Source organism: Nomascus leucogenys, chromosome 12, assembly GCF_006542625.1.
Source record: "Nomascus leucogenys isolate Asia chromosome 12, Asia_NLE_v1, whole genome shotgun sequence".
NCBI lineage: Eukaryota > Metazoa > Chordata > Mammalia > Primates > Hylobatidae > Nomascus > Nomascus leucogenys.
In genome coordinates, this window is record NC_044392.1 from 12,407,353 (window position 1) to 12,422,106 (window position 14,754).

The 14,754-nt window shown below is 48.1% G+C and overlaps 1 protein-coding gene across 7 annotated transcripts in view; it reads left to right on the forward strand.

The window, feature by feature from the left end:
• The window catches only part of SZT2 (SZT2 subunit of KICSTOR complex), a 60,603-nt gene that overhangs the window by 18,939 nt on the left and 26,910 nt on the right, over positions 1-14,754 (forward strand). For 6 of the 7 annotated variants that reach the window (XM_030823670.1, XM_030823672.1, XM_030823671.1 and 3 more), the window contains 11 exons: positions 5,723-5,854; positions 6,605-6,746; positions 7,180-7,286; positions 10,380-10,590; positions 10,799-10,969; positions 11,393-11,627; positions 11,818-11,947; positions 12,736-12,878; positions 13,133-13,285; positions 13,404-13,518; positions 13,734-13,951. In XM_030823670.1, coding sequence (XP_030679530.1) covers positions 5,723-5,854; positions 6,605-6,746; positions 7,180-7,286; positions 10,380-10,590; positions 10,799-10,969; positions 11,393-11,627; positions 11,818-11,947; positions 12,736-12,878; positions 13,133-13,285; positions 13,404-13,518; positions 13,734-13,951 — 1,757 coding nt within the window. The remainder of the gene's footprint in view (positions 1-5,722; positions 5,855-6,604; positions 6,747-7,179; positions 7,287-10,379; positions 10,591-10,798; positions 10,970-11,392; positions 11,628-11,817; positions 11,948-12,735; positions 12,879-13,132; positions 13,286-13,403; positions 13,519-13,733; positions 13,952-14,754) is intronic. The other variant, XM_030823675.1, reaches the window with a different exon arrangement.

Genomic DNA, 14,754 nt, shown 5'->3' on the forward strand with positions numbered 1-14,754 from the left:
AAGACACAGATGTAAACATTCAGTAGACTTTGGGGTGCTTTCAGAGAGTTAGAGAGTAGTGTACCCTCCAGTTTGGGGTAAGCAGGGCATTCCTGTTGACTGACTTCCTTTCTCTTTGAAGAGGGCACAGGGCAGGAGTTATCTGCTGAGGGTAAAGGGAAGGAAGGAGCATTCATTAGGGGGATAAGGAGAGGATTTTGAGCGTAAAAGAGAGAAAAGGGAAGTTCTACCTAGAATAGTCAAACAAGAGAAAGAAAGAAAGGGCATCCAAACTGGAAAAGAAGAAGTCAAATTATCCTTGTTTGCAGATGATATGATCTTTTATCTGGAAAAACCTAATGGTTCCACCAAAAAACTATTAGAGCTGATAAACAAATTCAATAAAGTTGCAAGATACAAAATCAACATACAGAAAATCAGTAGCATTTCTATATGCCAGCAGCAGACAATGTGAAGAAGAAATCAAGAAAGTAATCCCATTTACAATAGTTTAAAATAAAATACCTAGGAATTAACTTAACCAAAGAAGTGAAGGATCTCTACAATGAAAACTATAAAACGTCAATGAGAGAAATTGAAGTGGACTCCAAAAATTGGAACGATATTCCATGTTCATGGATTGGAAGAATCAGTATTGTTAAAATGCCCACACTGCCTCAAGCAGTCTACAGATTCAGTACAATTCCTATCAAAATACCAATGACATTATTCATAGAAATAGAGAAAACAATCCTAAAATTTATATGGAACCACAAAAGACCCAGAATAGCCAAAGGTATTCTGAGCAAAACAAACAAAACTAGAGGAATCACATTACCTGACTTCAAATTATACTACAAAGCTGTAGTAACCAAAAACAGCATGGTACTGGCATAAAAACAGACACACAGACCAATGGAACAGAATAGAGAACCCAGAAGCCATATATCTACAATGAACTCATTTTTGACAAAGATGCCAAGAACATACATTGGGGAAAGAACAGTCTCTTCAATAAATGGTTCTGGGAAGACTGGATATTCATATGCAGAAGAATGAAACTAGACTCCTATCTCACAAAAATCAAATCAAAATGGATTAAAGACTTAAATCTGGCCAGGTGCAGTGGCTCACACCTGTAATCCCAGCACTTTGGGAGGCCGAGGCGGGTGGATCATGAGGTCATGAGTTCAAGACAGCCTGGCCAAGATGGTGAAACTCCATCTCTACTAAAAAACTACAAAAAAAATTAGCTGGGTTGCAGTGGCAGGTGCCTGTAATCTCAGCTACTCAGGAGGCTGAGGCAGGAGAATCGCTTGAACTCAGGCAACAGAGGTTGCAGTGAGCCGAGATCATGCCACTCCACTCCAGCCTGACCGACAGAGTAAGACTCTGTCTCAAAAAAATAAAAAAAATAAAAAAAAAAAAAGACTTAAATCTAAGACCTCAAACTGAAACTACTAAAAGAAAGCATTGGAGAAACGCTCCATGACACTGGACTGGGCAAAGATTTCTTTTCTGTGTCTAATCTAGCAGATTAACTCAATATCCTGCTCTATTTAATACTGTTCAACAGAAGGAAATAACTAATTTCAATTTTAAACAAACTCACAAAACAAAGGAAACAAAATCATCTCACTACAGGCCTTTGACAAAGAACATGAGTCGTTTGCTGTAGCTGCCAGGCATCAGTGTATGGCGAGGAACAGGGGGGCTTGAGGATGCTCAGGCAAGGCCTCTGAGGTGGGGTATTTTGGGGGTTGGGGGGATCTTGATAGCACTGAGTTGCTGGATCCTGTGCTGCCCTGCCTGGGTGGGGAGCAGGGTGAGGGAGGCCATTCCTCTTCTGTAGAAAACGCCAACCCCCAGTCCAGGGACTCTGGCAGCTGAATTGGTGACGGTAAAGCCTGATCTATATGAAATCAAAGGCACATGTGGAAATCCACTCCCAGCAAAGGGGGAGACCTTGGGGGAAGCCAGCTGGGCTTCTGTAGGGTCCCCTCTGAAATGTCAACATTTGAAAAACACAACCCAGGCCGGGTGCGGTGGCTCACGCTTGTAATCCCAGCACTTTGGGAGGCCGAGGCAGGCGGATCACGAGGTCAGGAGATCGAGACCACGGTGAAACCCCATCTCTACTAAAAATACAAAAAATTAGCCGGACGTGGTGGTGGGTGCCTGTAGTCCCAGCTACTCGGAGAGGCTGAGGCAGGAGAATGGCGTGAACCCGGGAGGCGGAGCTTGCAGTGAGCCGAGATCGCGCCACTGCACTCCAGCCTGGGCGACAGAGCAAGACTCCGTCTCAAAAAAAAAAAAAAAAAGAAAAACACAACCCAAAAGTAGAGGATCTACAGGGAACTTTATTCTCTCACTTCTGTCTTCATGGGGGGCACTGCCCCTTGGGAAGACCAGGTTGGCTTCTGGCACAGGTATCCCCCATCTTCTTGGGCACCTGTGGCATTGCCAGCAGGCCAGAGGGGGAAGCTGGCAGTGTTGGTTCTAGCCTGACCCAGGGGGCCCAGTTAGGATCCCCTCTACCCATGGCAGGGGTGATGACTACTTCTCCATGGTTCATACGTAAAGCTTCCAGCCCTTTCCAGCTCAGGGAACACATGCAGAATGACAGTCACCCAGCAGACTGGGAACTGCCTCCTCTTCAAAAGTCTGGCTCCTGAATACCCTCCTCCCTGGGAAGGGCTTTAGCCCCTTTGAGATTGGGCAGGAACCAGAAGAACAGTTTCTCTGCTTTGCCATGTCTGCAACCTAGGGCTCATCCAGCCCCATCAAGTGCTGAGCTACAGCACTGTCCACACAGTGGAAACCATGTGAAATGACTTTGGCTTGTGGAGGGGGAAGAATGAAAAACAAAAACAAAAGCAAAATCACCTGCCCACAAGATAGAGCAGAAAAGTTCATCCACTATCTTTTTTTTTTTTTTTTTTTTTTGAGACAGAGTCTCACTGTCGTCTGGGGTGGAATGCAGTGGCATGATCTTGGTTCATTGCAACCTCCACCTCTCGGGTTCAAGCAATTCTCCTGCCTCAGCCTCCCGAGTACCTGGGATTACAGGCACCTGCCACTACGCCCAGCTAATGTTTTGTATTTTAAGTAGAGATGGGGTTTTACCATGTTGGCCAGACTGGTCTCGAACTCTTGACCTCATGATTTGTCCGCCTCGGCCTCCCAAAGTGCTGGGATTACAGATGTGTACCACTGTGCTTGGCTCAAAGATTTCTTGGTAATACCCCACAAGCACAAGCATGCAAAGCAAAAATGGACAAATAGGATCACATCAAGTTAAAAAGCTTCTGTATAGCAAAGGAAACAATCAACAAATGAGGAAACAACCACAGAATGGGAGAAAATATTTGCAAACCACCCATCTGACAAGGGATTAATTACCAGAATATATAAGGAGCTCAAACAACTCTGTAAGAAAAAAAAATCTAATAATCTGATTTTAAAATGGGATTTTTTTTATTTCTTAAAAAAGATCTCAATAGACATTTCTCAAAAGAAGGTGTACATATGGCAAACAGGTATATGAAAAAGTGTTCAACATCATTGATCATCAGAGAAATGCAAATGAAAACTACAATGAGATATCCTCTCACCCTAGTTAAAATGGTTTTTATCCAAAAGTCAAGCAATAACAAATGCTGGTGAGGATGTGGAGAAAAGGTAACCTTGTGCACTCTTGGTAGAAATGTAAATTAGTACAACCACTATGAGGAACAGTTTGGAGGTTCCTCAAAAAACAAAATAGGCTGGGCGCGGTGGCTCACACCTTTAATCCCAGCACTTTGGGAGGCCGAGGTGGGTGGATCACAAGGTCAGGAGTTTGAGACCAGCCTGGCCAACATGGTGAAACCTCGTCTCTACTAAAAATACAAAAATTAGCTGGGCGTAGTGGCGGATGCCTGTAATCCCAGCTACTCGGGAGCCTAAGGCAGAGAATTGCTTGAATCTGGGAGGCGGAGATTGCAGTGAGTCAAGATAGTGCCACTGCACTCCAGCCTGGGTTACAGAGCGAGACTCCATCTCAAACAAAAAACAAAACAAAACAAAACTGAAAATAGAGCTACCATATGATCTAGCAATCCTCACTCCTAGGTGTATACCCAAAAGAAAGGAAATCAGTATATGGAAGAGATACCTGCACTCCCATGTTTATTACAGCACTATTCACAATAGACAAGATCTGGAAGCAGCCTAAGTGTTCATTGACAGATGAATGGATGAAGAAAATGTGGTACATACACACAATGGAATACTATTCAGCCATAAAAAAGAATGAGATCCTGTCATTTGCAATGACATGGATGGAACTGGAGGACATTATGTTAAGTGAAATAAGCCAGGCACAGAAAGACAAACTTGGCATGTTACTTATTTGTGAGAGCTAAAAATTAAAACAATTGAACTAATGAAGATGGAGAGTGGAACGATGGTTACCAAAGGCTGGGAAGGGTAGTTGGGGGAAGTGGAAGGGGAGATGGTTAATGGGTACGAAAATAGAGTTAGAAAGAATGAATAAGATCTAGTACTTGATAGCACAGTAGACTGACTACAGTCAACAGTAATTTATTGTACATTTAAAAATAACTAAAAGAGTAAAATTGGATTATTTGTAACACAAAAAATAGGATAAATGCCTAAGGTGGGCTAGGCATGGTGACTCATGCCTGTAATCGCAGCACTTTGGGAGGCTGAGGTGGGTGGATCACTTGAGGCCAGGAGTTTGAGACCAGCCTGGCCAACATGGTGAAACCCCGTCTCTACTAAAAATACAAAAATTAGCTGGGTGTGGTGGCCCATGCCTGTAATCCCAGCTGAGAAAGGCTAAGCACAAGAATCGCTTGAACCCGTGAGGCGAAGGTTGCAGTGAGCTAAGATCGCACCTGCACTCTAGCCTGGGCGACAGAGCAAGGCTCTGTCTCAAAAAACAAACAAACAAAAAAACTTGAAGTGGTGGATACCCCATTTACCATGATGCAATTGTTACACATTGTATTCCTGTATCAAAATATCTCATGTGCTCCATAAATATATACACCTTCTATGTACCCACAAAAATTTATAAAAAAAATTTTTTTTATACAGTCTCGCTCTGTAGCCCAGGCTGGAGTGCAGTGGTGTGATCTCTGCTCACTGCAACCTCCGCCTTCCAGGTCCCGGTTAAGCAATTCTCTTGCCTCAGCCTCCCGAGTAGCTGGGATTACAGGTGCCCACCACCATGCCCAGCTAATTTTTGTAAAATCGAAAAGGTCCAGAATAGCCTCTGTGTGTACAGAAGGTAGGAGTCTCCATGGTGACAGCTGATCTTGGGCTGGTCAGTATGCTTAGAAATAAAAAAGCATTAAAAAGTATGAGAATAAAAAAGGCTTTGCCAGGCTGAGGAGGGGCAGCTCATAAGACATCCTGTAGGCCAAGGTAGAAGAAGCTATTAATAGAAGATCTTATGGTGCCCCCATGTGGGGGGTTGGGGAAGCCCAGTGTGGAGGACCCTAAGCAGAGGGAAGTTGTGACCCCAGATAAAGATGACTAATGACTGGGGACCTGGGCTGAGGACTGATGGAGATTGGATAAGGGGGAAATTGGCTGTGGAGTCATACCTTAAGACCCTGGTTGGGTAGGAAGTCAGGATCGCCTAGATGGAGCTATGAAGAATAAACAGAGCAGAAGTGTAGTGGTCTGTGCCACCCTGACCGTCCTGTCTCAGTCTTTCCCTTGTGCTTCTTAGGTGCTGGTACAGGGCTGCCTCTTGGACCCTTCCCAGCGGGAGGTGTTCCTGCAGCAGATATATGAGCAGCTCTGCCTCTTTGAGGATAAGGTGGCCACCATGCTGCAGCAGCAGTACGATCCCCAGAGCCAGGTATGTAAGAGAGAAAGTGGGCAGAGGCAACTTAGAAAGAGGAGCAGCTAAGGACAGAGGGCAGAGAGGAGGAATAGTCCAAATAGGGCAAAAAAGGGCTAAGAACTGGGGCAAAGTGAGACAAGGATAGGCATGCTCATGACACGCTCCCTGTTGGAGCAGGACTCAGATATACTCCCCAAAACACAGATTCTTTCAGGGAGAAAATGTGAAATCCATTTGTTTGCATTTTTTTTTTAGCCCCAGATCTTCTCCTCCAGTGGATCTGAGAAGGTGATTGTGCGTGGCTCTGACCTCTAGGTAGCATTTTGTACAATCAGGGATAAAGCTGTCTGGGCCCACTAGACTTCCCTGTCTCATCCCTTTGGGTACCCCAGAAGTAGCCAGGCAAATGGCAGTTCTGTGTGCCTGATGACTGGTCATGTAATTTGATTGAGGTATAAAATATTTCGTAACAGTGATGGAAAAATGTGGAAAGGGGCCCTTCTTGGCAAAAGATGGAGAAGCCCTACTTCAGTGCAGTCTGAAGCTTCACCTGGTGCCGAACTCCCTTCACCTCTGAGGTTCAGTATCTGAGCACACACAGGGAGGGAGCACAGTCAAGACTCAGCCGCATAGTAGGGGAATTGAGGTTCTCACAGGATTCGGCCTGTCTGGCCTGAGAAGTGCTGGGCTGTAAATTCTGGCTTTGCTATGGATGGGGCAGCAATGCCATCTGCCCCGTTCTGTCTTTTCTGTAACTTGGGGCAGGCAGAAGACCAGTCCCCAGACTCAGGGGACCTACTGGGCCGGAAGGTAGGCGTCTCCATGGTGACAGCTGATCTGGGGCTGGTCAGTATGATTCGTCAGGGCATCTTGGCGCTGCAGTTACTACCCTCAAACTCTAGTGCAGGTCAGTAGAAGGAATATTGGTGGGACTGGGGAAGCAGGCATACAGGAAGGGTGGGGCTGACTGCTAACAAAGATAGCAGTTCGAGGGAATCAGTGGGCCCCAGGGAAGAGGATCTGTTTCCTTGTTTGCAAAATGTAAGTCTGTATTAGTGTGTATCAGGAACCCTTGGCTCTGACAACCATGAGAGACCCTAGAAGGAGTAGAGCTCCAAGGATATCACTTAGGGGAGGTTATGATCTGGCACTCAAGAGGAAGAAGCAGGAGGGTAAGGGAGAAGGAAAGGTGTTTGAAGTTTATAAAACTTCACAGTTTATGAAACTGCCCACATTGGTGGGAAGACATTGAGCCCTTAAGGACCCTGTCAGTTGGGCGTCTCCCTGTGACTTTGGTCTGGCCAGTGTCTCCAGGTCTGATCTGGTGTTTCCTGCCCCAGGGATTATCGTGATCACCGATGGGGTGACCAGTGTACCTGATGTTGCTGTCTGTGAGACGCTGCTGAACCAGCTTCGCAGTGGCACTGTGGCTTGTTCCTTTGTCCAGGTGAGGACTTTTTAGAAAGGACAAGAGAGAAATGGAATATCTCACACAAAGTTGGGATGGCTGATTACTTTCTTACAGGCAATGATTTCCCAGGTAAAGTCAATTACTTAGTTATATGGGGGGAAGGAGTCATGTCTAGAAGGTAGGTAGCATGGTGGGAGAGGACTCCCATTTTTTTCCTCTTTCCTTAGGATTTTGGAAATAGCTGTTAAGCAAAAAGAATGCAGAATTTGAAATCTGACAGTCATTTCCAGTCCCACCTCCGCCTGTAGATTAGTCATTATTGTTTTGAGTGCAAGGGTCAGAAAACCCCGCTCAAACTAGCTTAACCAAAGGGGGAAAAGGCATAGTCAGGGACTGCAGCTAATTTGGATTGATGGACTGTAGGGAAGGAGGTAAAAAGCTATGGGAAACAAGGCTGAAGGGGTAGGCACAGGCCAGAACATGAAAATCTGGTTCTCCTTTATTAATGAGGTTAAGCATAATTCTGTGGGTGATGCAGATAGATAGAAGGAAAGTCATTAGTTGGGTTTATGTTTTATAAAGGTCACTCTTGCTGCTGGGTGAAGGACGGGGGAAAGTCGGGGAGGCTACTAATTGCAGTGAGAGGATCAGGGCTTAAATTAGGGGTAAGAGGATTGAGAAAAATGAAGAGGCAGAGTCAACTTGACTTCATGATTAGCAAGATGGGGGTAGGAGATGAGAGAGAAGAGGGCTTAAAGGTGTCTCCAAGTTTCTGACTCCAGTGATGACTGGGTAGCAGCAGAGCAAAAGGAAGAGAAGCAGTTGTGGTAGAGTGAGGATAAGATGATGAATGCAAGTTTGTGTATGTTGTGTTTGAGGTGCCTGTGGTTCAACACAGACAGTTAAGAACATCACCTTTGGAGTTAGGCATGCTGGTCTAAATCCTGACTGCACTTACTAACTGTGTGACATTGGGCACATCACTTCACCTCTAGGTCAGATTCATTTGTAAATGGAGATTGTAAAAGTACTTATCTCACTGGGAGGTGAGATGCATTTAAAGTATGTAGCATTGTACATAATCACTTAAGAAATGGCTGCTATTTGTAGCAGGTAGCAGTTGAATACACAGATCCTGATATTCAGGAGACAAACACTGCTTGAGAGGTAGAGATTTAAGATTTATCAGGGTACAGATGGTCATTGAGAACAGAAGAGGGTCCAGGAAGAACTTTGGCGAACACCAGTGTTCAAGGTCTTTCGTAGGAAGAGGGTCCAGCAAGGAATGAAGAATCAGCCAGGAACCAGAAGATTGTGGTGTCAGAGAAGTCAGAATTTTTGGAAGAAAATTTTACTTGATCTTTCTGCTGCCTCTCACAATGGTAACTACACTGTGAGAAGTAACAAAAAGATCAAGTAAAATGAGGAATGAAAAGTGCCCTTTGGATTTGGTGATTAGGAGGTCACGGGGATCTTTTTCAGAGCCATTTTAGTGAAGAGGTGGTGAGGGGATTGAAGAGTGGATAGAAGGAAGGAAATAGGGACAAGTGTTGACACAAGAAATTTGGCTGTTGAGATCAAGAGCAGAGCAAGAGAGAGAATGGTAACCAAAGGGAAGTACAGGGTAAAGGAGTGTTTTGTTTTCTTTTTAAAACTAGAGACTTAAGCATGTTTCTAAGGATCTGTAGTGAAGAAGAGTTTGAAAATAAAGGAAGGAAAAGGGAGGCTGGTGGAGTAAAGTCTCTAAATTGACAGGAGGGCATTGTCTTAAGAAACAGATTGAGGGATTCTTTTGGAGCAGGGAAGTGTCGTTTCTTTCTTTGAAAATAGAAAGTAGAAGTGAAGATGTCTGTGAAGGGCCTCCGATTTCTCTCTGAAGTAAAAGGTGAAGCCGAGTACTGTAAGGAAGAGAGGCCAGAGTTGGGAAGAAGGAACAGTATTGAGGACTGCCCTGAAGGACTAGCTGAGTTGGGTGTCATATGTTTTGATGTGGTGCCAACCTACACAACTGTCAGTTTTCTCTGTTTGGGCACCACTGGCCAAGAATAGAGGCTGTCATCCTAGTTGGGGTTTCAAAGAAGCAGATGAGAGTGAAGAGGGCCAGGGATTTGAGAGCGATGCTTATGAAGTTGTCTGAATGTAGGGTCCAAGCTGGGTCAAGAAAGGAGGGTCAGGACAATGTGGATAGATTTGGAGAGAGCAGAGGTTCAAGGCCTGGCAGTCTCAGTGAGGTCAAAGAGCAGCAGCAGGAGGAGGGTGGGAGGAAGCTACGGGAATAGTGCTGTATGTAATCAGTGGGTTATGGCAATTTGAAATTGCAAAGATGAATTTGTTCCACCTGAAGCCAAGAGCCAGCGTGTAGCCTATAGGCAGGTGAATGTAATAGAGAAAGTTACTGGAGATGAGAGTTAAGGAACTGAGAGGGCAGAGACTTGAATGAGTAATCTGGAGCAGGTCTGCAAACACTTTCTGCAAAGGCCAGTCAATCTTTAAGCCTTGTGGGCCACTTGGTCCGTCACAGCTACTCAGCTCTGCTGTTAAAGCATGAAAGCAGCCACAGACAATACAAAATGAATGTGTGTGGCTGTGTTCCAATAAAACTTCGATTCACAAAAATAGGTGATGGACTAGATTTGGCCCTCAGGGTATATGTAGTTTGCTAATTTCCCGCCTACAGCTATTGTATTCAAAATGTAGTCCACAGACCAGCAGAAAGCTTGTTTGAAATGCAGAATCTCAGGCCCCACCCCAGACCTACTGCATTTTAACAAAATCCCCAGGTGTTTTTCATACACCCTAAAGGTTGAGAAGTGTTGAAGTCTCTCAGGATGATGACAGGAAGTCAGTGAACCAGTTGCCAAAATCTTTAGTGAAGGAGGTGGTGGGCCTTTTAGGTATCGAGGAGGAAGCAAAGAGGATGCTGTGGCCGGTTAGCATGGGCATCAGACAGAAGGGCTTAAGGAAGGAAAGACACAGACAGTGGTCTGTCCTGGGAAAACACTGGCCTACTTCCCACTCTGTGGTCCAGGGAATGGGAGCAGCCACCTAGCCCAGTCTCTTTCTCTCCTGTTCTTCCTTCTCCTATGCCTCTGTCAGAGAGCTAGGTCTTCAGTTGCTCACTTTTTCCAGGTGGGAGGAGTTTACTCTTATGACTGCAGTTTTGGCCATGTGCCCAATGTGGAATTAATGAAGTTCATCGCAATGGCAACATTTGGTTCCTACCTGTCCACTTGTCCTGAGCCGGAGCCAGGCAACCTGGGTCTGACTGTCTACCACCGGGCATTTCTCCTCTATTCCTTCCTGCGCAGTGGGGAAGCACTGAACCCTGAATATTACTGCGGTGAGAGGCACACTGAGGTGGGTGTGGGAAGGAGGGAATATAGAATGGGCCCAGAGATCATGGGGCCCTGGAGGACTGAAAGTGTAACTGGGGCTGGCTCTGCTGGCACTGTTACCTCACAGTGATTTCAGCGTAGCCCCTTCCCCCTACAGATCTGTCAGTTGGCAGATAACCAGTTTCTCCTTCCCCATCTCCACTGGTCTTCCAGGCTCTCAGCACCGCCTATTTAATGAGCACCTGGTCTCTGCAAGCAGCAATCCTGCCCTGGCCTTGCGCCGGAAGAAGCACACTGAGAAGGAGGTGCCAGCCGACTTGGTCAGCACCGTGTCCGTGCGGCTTCGAGAGGGCTACAGTGTCCGAGAGGTCACACTGGCCAAAGGTAAGGGTCATTAGGCCCTGCTGTAATCCCACAGATCTCTCAAGAATTTGTGTGTGGGAAGACCCACATGTATCACACATGAAAGAGTGTCACAGTGAAGACCTTATCGCTTGAGACAGTGGGTTTTGAATTGTCATCAGGGCTTGATTCTCTTAGCATAGAGCTTCCCAATTGTATCTCCTTTTGCCCAAGGTGAACCAGCTGAGGGTGGTATAGGGTCATGAACTTGGCCTGGTTTTCAGATTGTTTCTGCAAACGTGTTTGTGTCAGTTGGCCAGCTCTCGGCCTGAAACCTGTGGAACCATGCTTGGAACCTTTGGCAGGGCTAGGTTCCATGAAGTAGGTGGGGATTTCAGATAGAACTCCATCCCAGGCCTAGAGTCCTATGCCTTCTCCTAATTGGCCCTCCCGCTTCTCCCTAAGGAGGGTCCCAGTTGGAGGTAAAGCTGGTGCTGCTGTGGAAACACAATATGCGCATTGAGTATGTGGCTATGGCACCCTGGCCCCTGGAGCCTGAGGGCCCTCGAGTAACACGGGTGGAAGTGACGATGGAAGGCGGCTACGACATTTTGCATGATGTGTCCTGTGCACTAAGGCAGCCCATTCGTTCATTGTATCGTACCCATGTTATCCGGCGTTTCTGGAACACGCTGCAGAGGTCAGTGAAGTCATCACTCAATGAGTGCTGCCCCATTTGTTGTGTGTAGGGACAGATTTGCGAAAGTGGGAGCTGGGGAGCATCACCCAGAGAACCAGGCTTATATCCAGGGTCCCATGTCCCCCTAAGGCTCCCCTCATCTGCACCCAGCAGAGTCAGATATGGCTCAGGCCTGGCCCTTATTCTACAGCATCAACCAGACAGACCAGATGCTTGCCCACCTTCAGTCCTTCTCCTCAGTGCCTGAGCATTTCACGCTTCCTGACAGCACCAAGAGCGGAGTGCCACTCTTCTACATCCCTCCAGGCTCCACCACCCCGGTGAGTAGCTCTGAAGTGTAGTAGCCCCATTTCATGCCAACTTGGGTTGCACAGCATCTGGAGCCCAGGACCACCACCTTCTATTCCTTTCTCTCTCACGTCTAAGGCACCTAAGCCAGAAGCCCAAGCTTTAACCTTGAGAGCTTCTCTTCTCCCTCACCCTAAGGCCCCGGGGAAGAGGAGGATCTATACAGACAGGCTGTCCTGAACAGAGCACAGGTGGCAGAGGCAAAGACTCACACAGTGTCTAGGTGGTGGTATCCCAGTCCCAGCAGACCGTGAGCCCTTGCCCCCATCTCCATGTGGCATACTCTGGCTCCTCCAGCCACCTTCACCTGTGTGCATCCACCACCAGCCACCATGAACTGTGTACTCCCTGAAGACCACAGCTTCCTTGGTCCTGTGCTATCTCCACACTCAGTCCATGCTGTCACCCTAACACTGACGGGCAGGTGGCTTATGCTAGTGTGGAGTGGCCACATCATGAGGTCCTGCCACCATTTAGGGGCTTTTCTCCCAAGTCGGTGACATAAGCTGGGCTCATGGTTCCATCCTTCTCCTGGATTCAGCTTTAAAGGGCTACACAGTCTGTCCCTGGGCCCAGTCATCCAAATCTAGCCTTCATAGCGGAAACAGTTTTTGCCTGTGCTTCAGGCTGGGCTGTAGCCTTAAACCACTGCTGTCTCTGACTCTCTGAACGGAGTCCACTCATGGTTTTGTTTGCTCTTTGGAGTTTGTACCCTGGTCCTCTACAAATGCTCCTATAGTGCTGTCCTTCCTGTCCTCAGGTGCTCTCCCTCCAGCCCAGTGGTTCTGACTCATCCCATGCCCAGTTTGCTGCCTACTGGAAGCCAGTGCTGTCCATGGATGCAAATTCCTGGCAGCGATGGCTGCACATGCATCGCCTGGTGCTAATCCTGGAGCACGACACGTGGGTGCCCTTAGGGCTGGGCCATAGTTGGGGTGGAGTATCGGGGTCAGGGGGATAGGGAATGATGGGAAGGGGAGCAGCAGATGAGCTCTTACCAACTGTGGACAAGGAAAAACTACAGCCTTTTACTTGCCTCCCTGTTCTTCAGTCCCCATAACCTCAGGCAAGGCCTAGAAGAGAGTGATAGTAGTCTATTCCCTTTCTCCAAGACTGGGGCGGGGAGGTCTAACCTCAGTCCACACCCCTCTTCCTAGACCAATCCCCAAGCACTTGCACACCCCGGGCAGCAATGGGCGCTACAGCACTATCCAGTGCAGGATCTCCCACTCCTCCCTGACCTCTCTGCTTCGGGACTGGAGCAGCTTCGTACTAGTCGAGGGCTATTCTTATGTCAAGCTGCTTTCCAGGTGGGCAAAGTGATGTCCCTTCACCCCCCAACCTCATCCCACGTCTCCCTCTAACCCCAGACCTCACTCCTACTTCCTGCCAACCTTGGGCTGCTCACTGACTCCCATTTCTCCCCAGTGCCCCAGACCAGCCCCCCAATTCCTTCTACATGGTCCGTATCATTTCCAAGGCCCCATGCATGGTTCTTCGCCTGGGTTTTCCCATTGGCACACCAGCACCTGCCCGGCACAAGGTGAGCTGGGCCCTGACAGACTCTGACCAAGGAGTCCTAGGGTGTAGACTAGCTCCCTCTCCCCAAACCCCACAGGGCCAGGTCTAATAGAGGGAGGAGCCCCCAGACCAAGGAGGACCTGGAGAAGAGGGCTGTGTCTCACTTTGTCTGTGAGCCCCTTCTCCCAGACCTGTAGGAGATGGGAGTAAGAGGATGTGACCACATTTTCCCCTCAGATTGTGTCAGGCTTGAGGGAAGAGATCCTGCGGCTGCGTTTCCCCCACCGGGTACAAAGCAAGGAGCCAACGCCCAAGGTGAAACGAAAAGGGCTAGGGGGCGCTGGTGGGGGCAGCTCTCCCTCCAAGTCACCCCCGGTGCTGGGGCCACAGCAGGCCCTGTCTGACCGGCCCTGCCTTGTGGTCCTGCATAAGCCACTGGACAAACTGCTCATCAGGTTGGTACAGAGGTGTGGAAGGGCGTGGCTTAGGGTATGAGTGGTACAGAGGTGTGGAAGGGTGTGGCTTAGTGGGGTATGAGTGGTACCGAGGTGTGGAAGGGCGTGGCTTAGCAGGATATTAGTAGTACAGAGGTGTGGAAGGGCATGGCTTAGCCCGGTGTGAGTCTGGCCTAGCGGGGTATGAGTGGTACAGAGTTGCAGAAGGGTGTGGCTTAGCGGGGTATGAGTGGTACTGAGGTGTGGAAGGGCGTGGCTTAGCAAGGAATGAGTAGGTCAGAGGTGTGGAAGGGTGTGGCTTAGGGGGATATGAGTGGTAAGGGGTGTGGAAGGGCGTGGCTTAGCCGGGTATGAGTGGTACAGAGGTGTGGAAGGGTGTGGCTTAGCCGGGTATGAGTGGTACAGAGGTGTGAAGGGTGTGGCTTAGCAGGGTATGAGTGGTACAGAGGTGTGAAGGGCGTGGCTTAGCCGGGTATGAGTGGTACAGAGGTGTGAAGGGCGTGGCTTAGCCGGGTATGAGTGGTACAGAGGTGTGAAGGGTGTGGCTTAGCCGGGTATGAGTGGTACAGAGGTGTGAAGGGCGTGGCTTAGCCGGGTATGAGTGGTACAGAGGTGTGAAGGGCATGGCTTAGCCGGGTATGAGTGGTACAGAGGTGTGAAGGGTGTGGCTTAGCCGGGTATGAGTGGTACAGAGGTGTGGAAGGGCGTGACTTAGCCGGGTATGAGTGGTACAGAGGTGTGAAGGGCGTGGCTTAGCGGGGTATGAGTAATACAGAGGTGTGAAAGGGCGTGGCTTAGCCGGG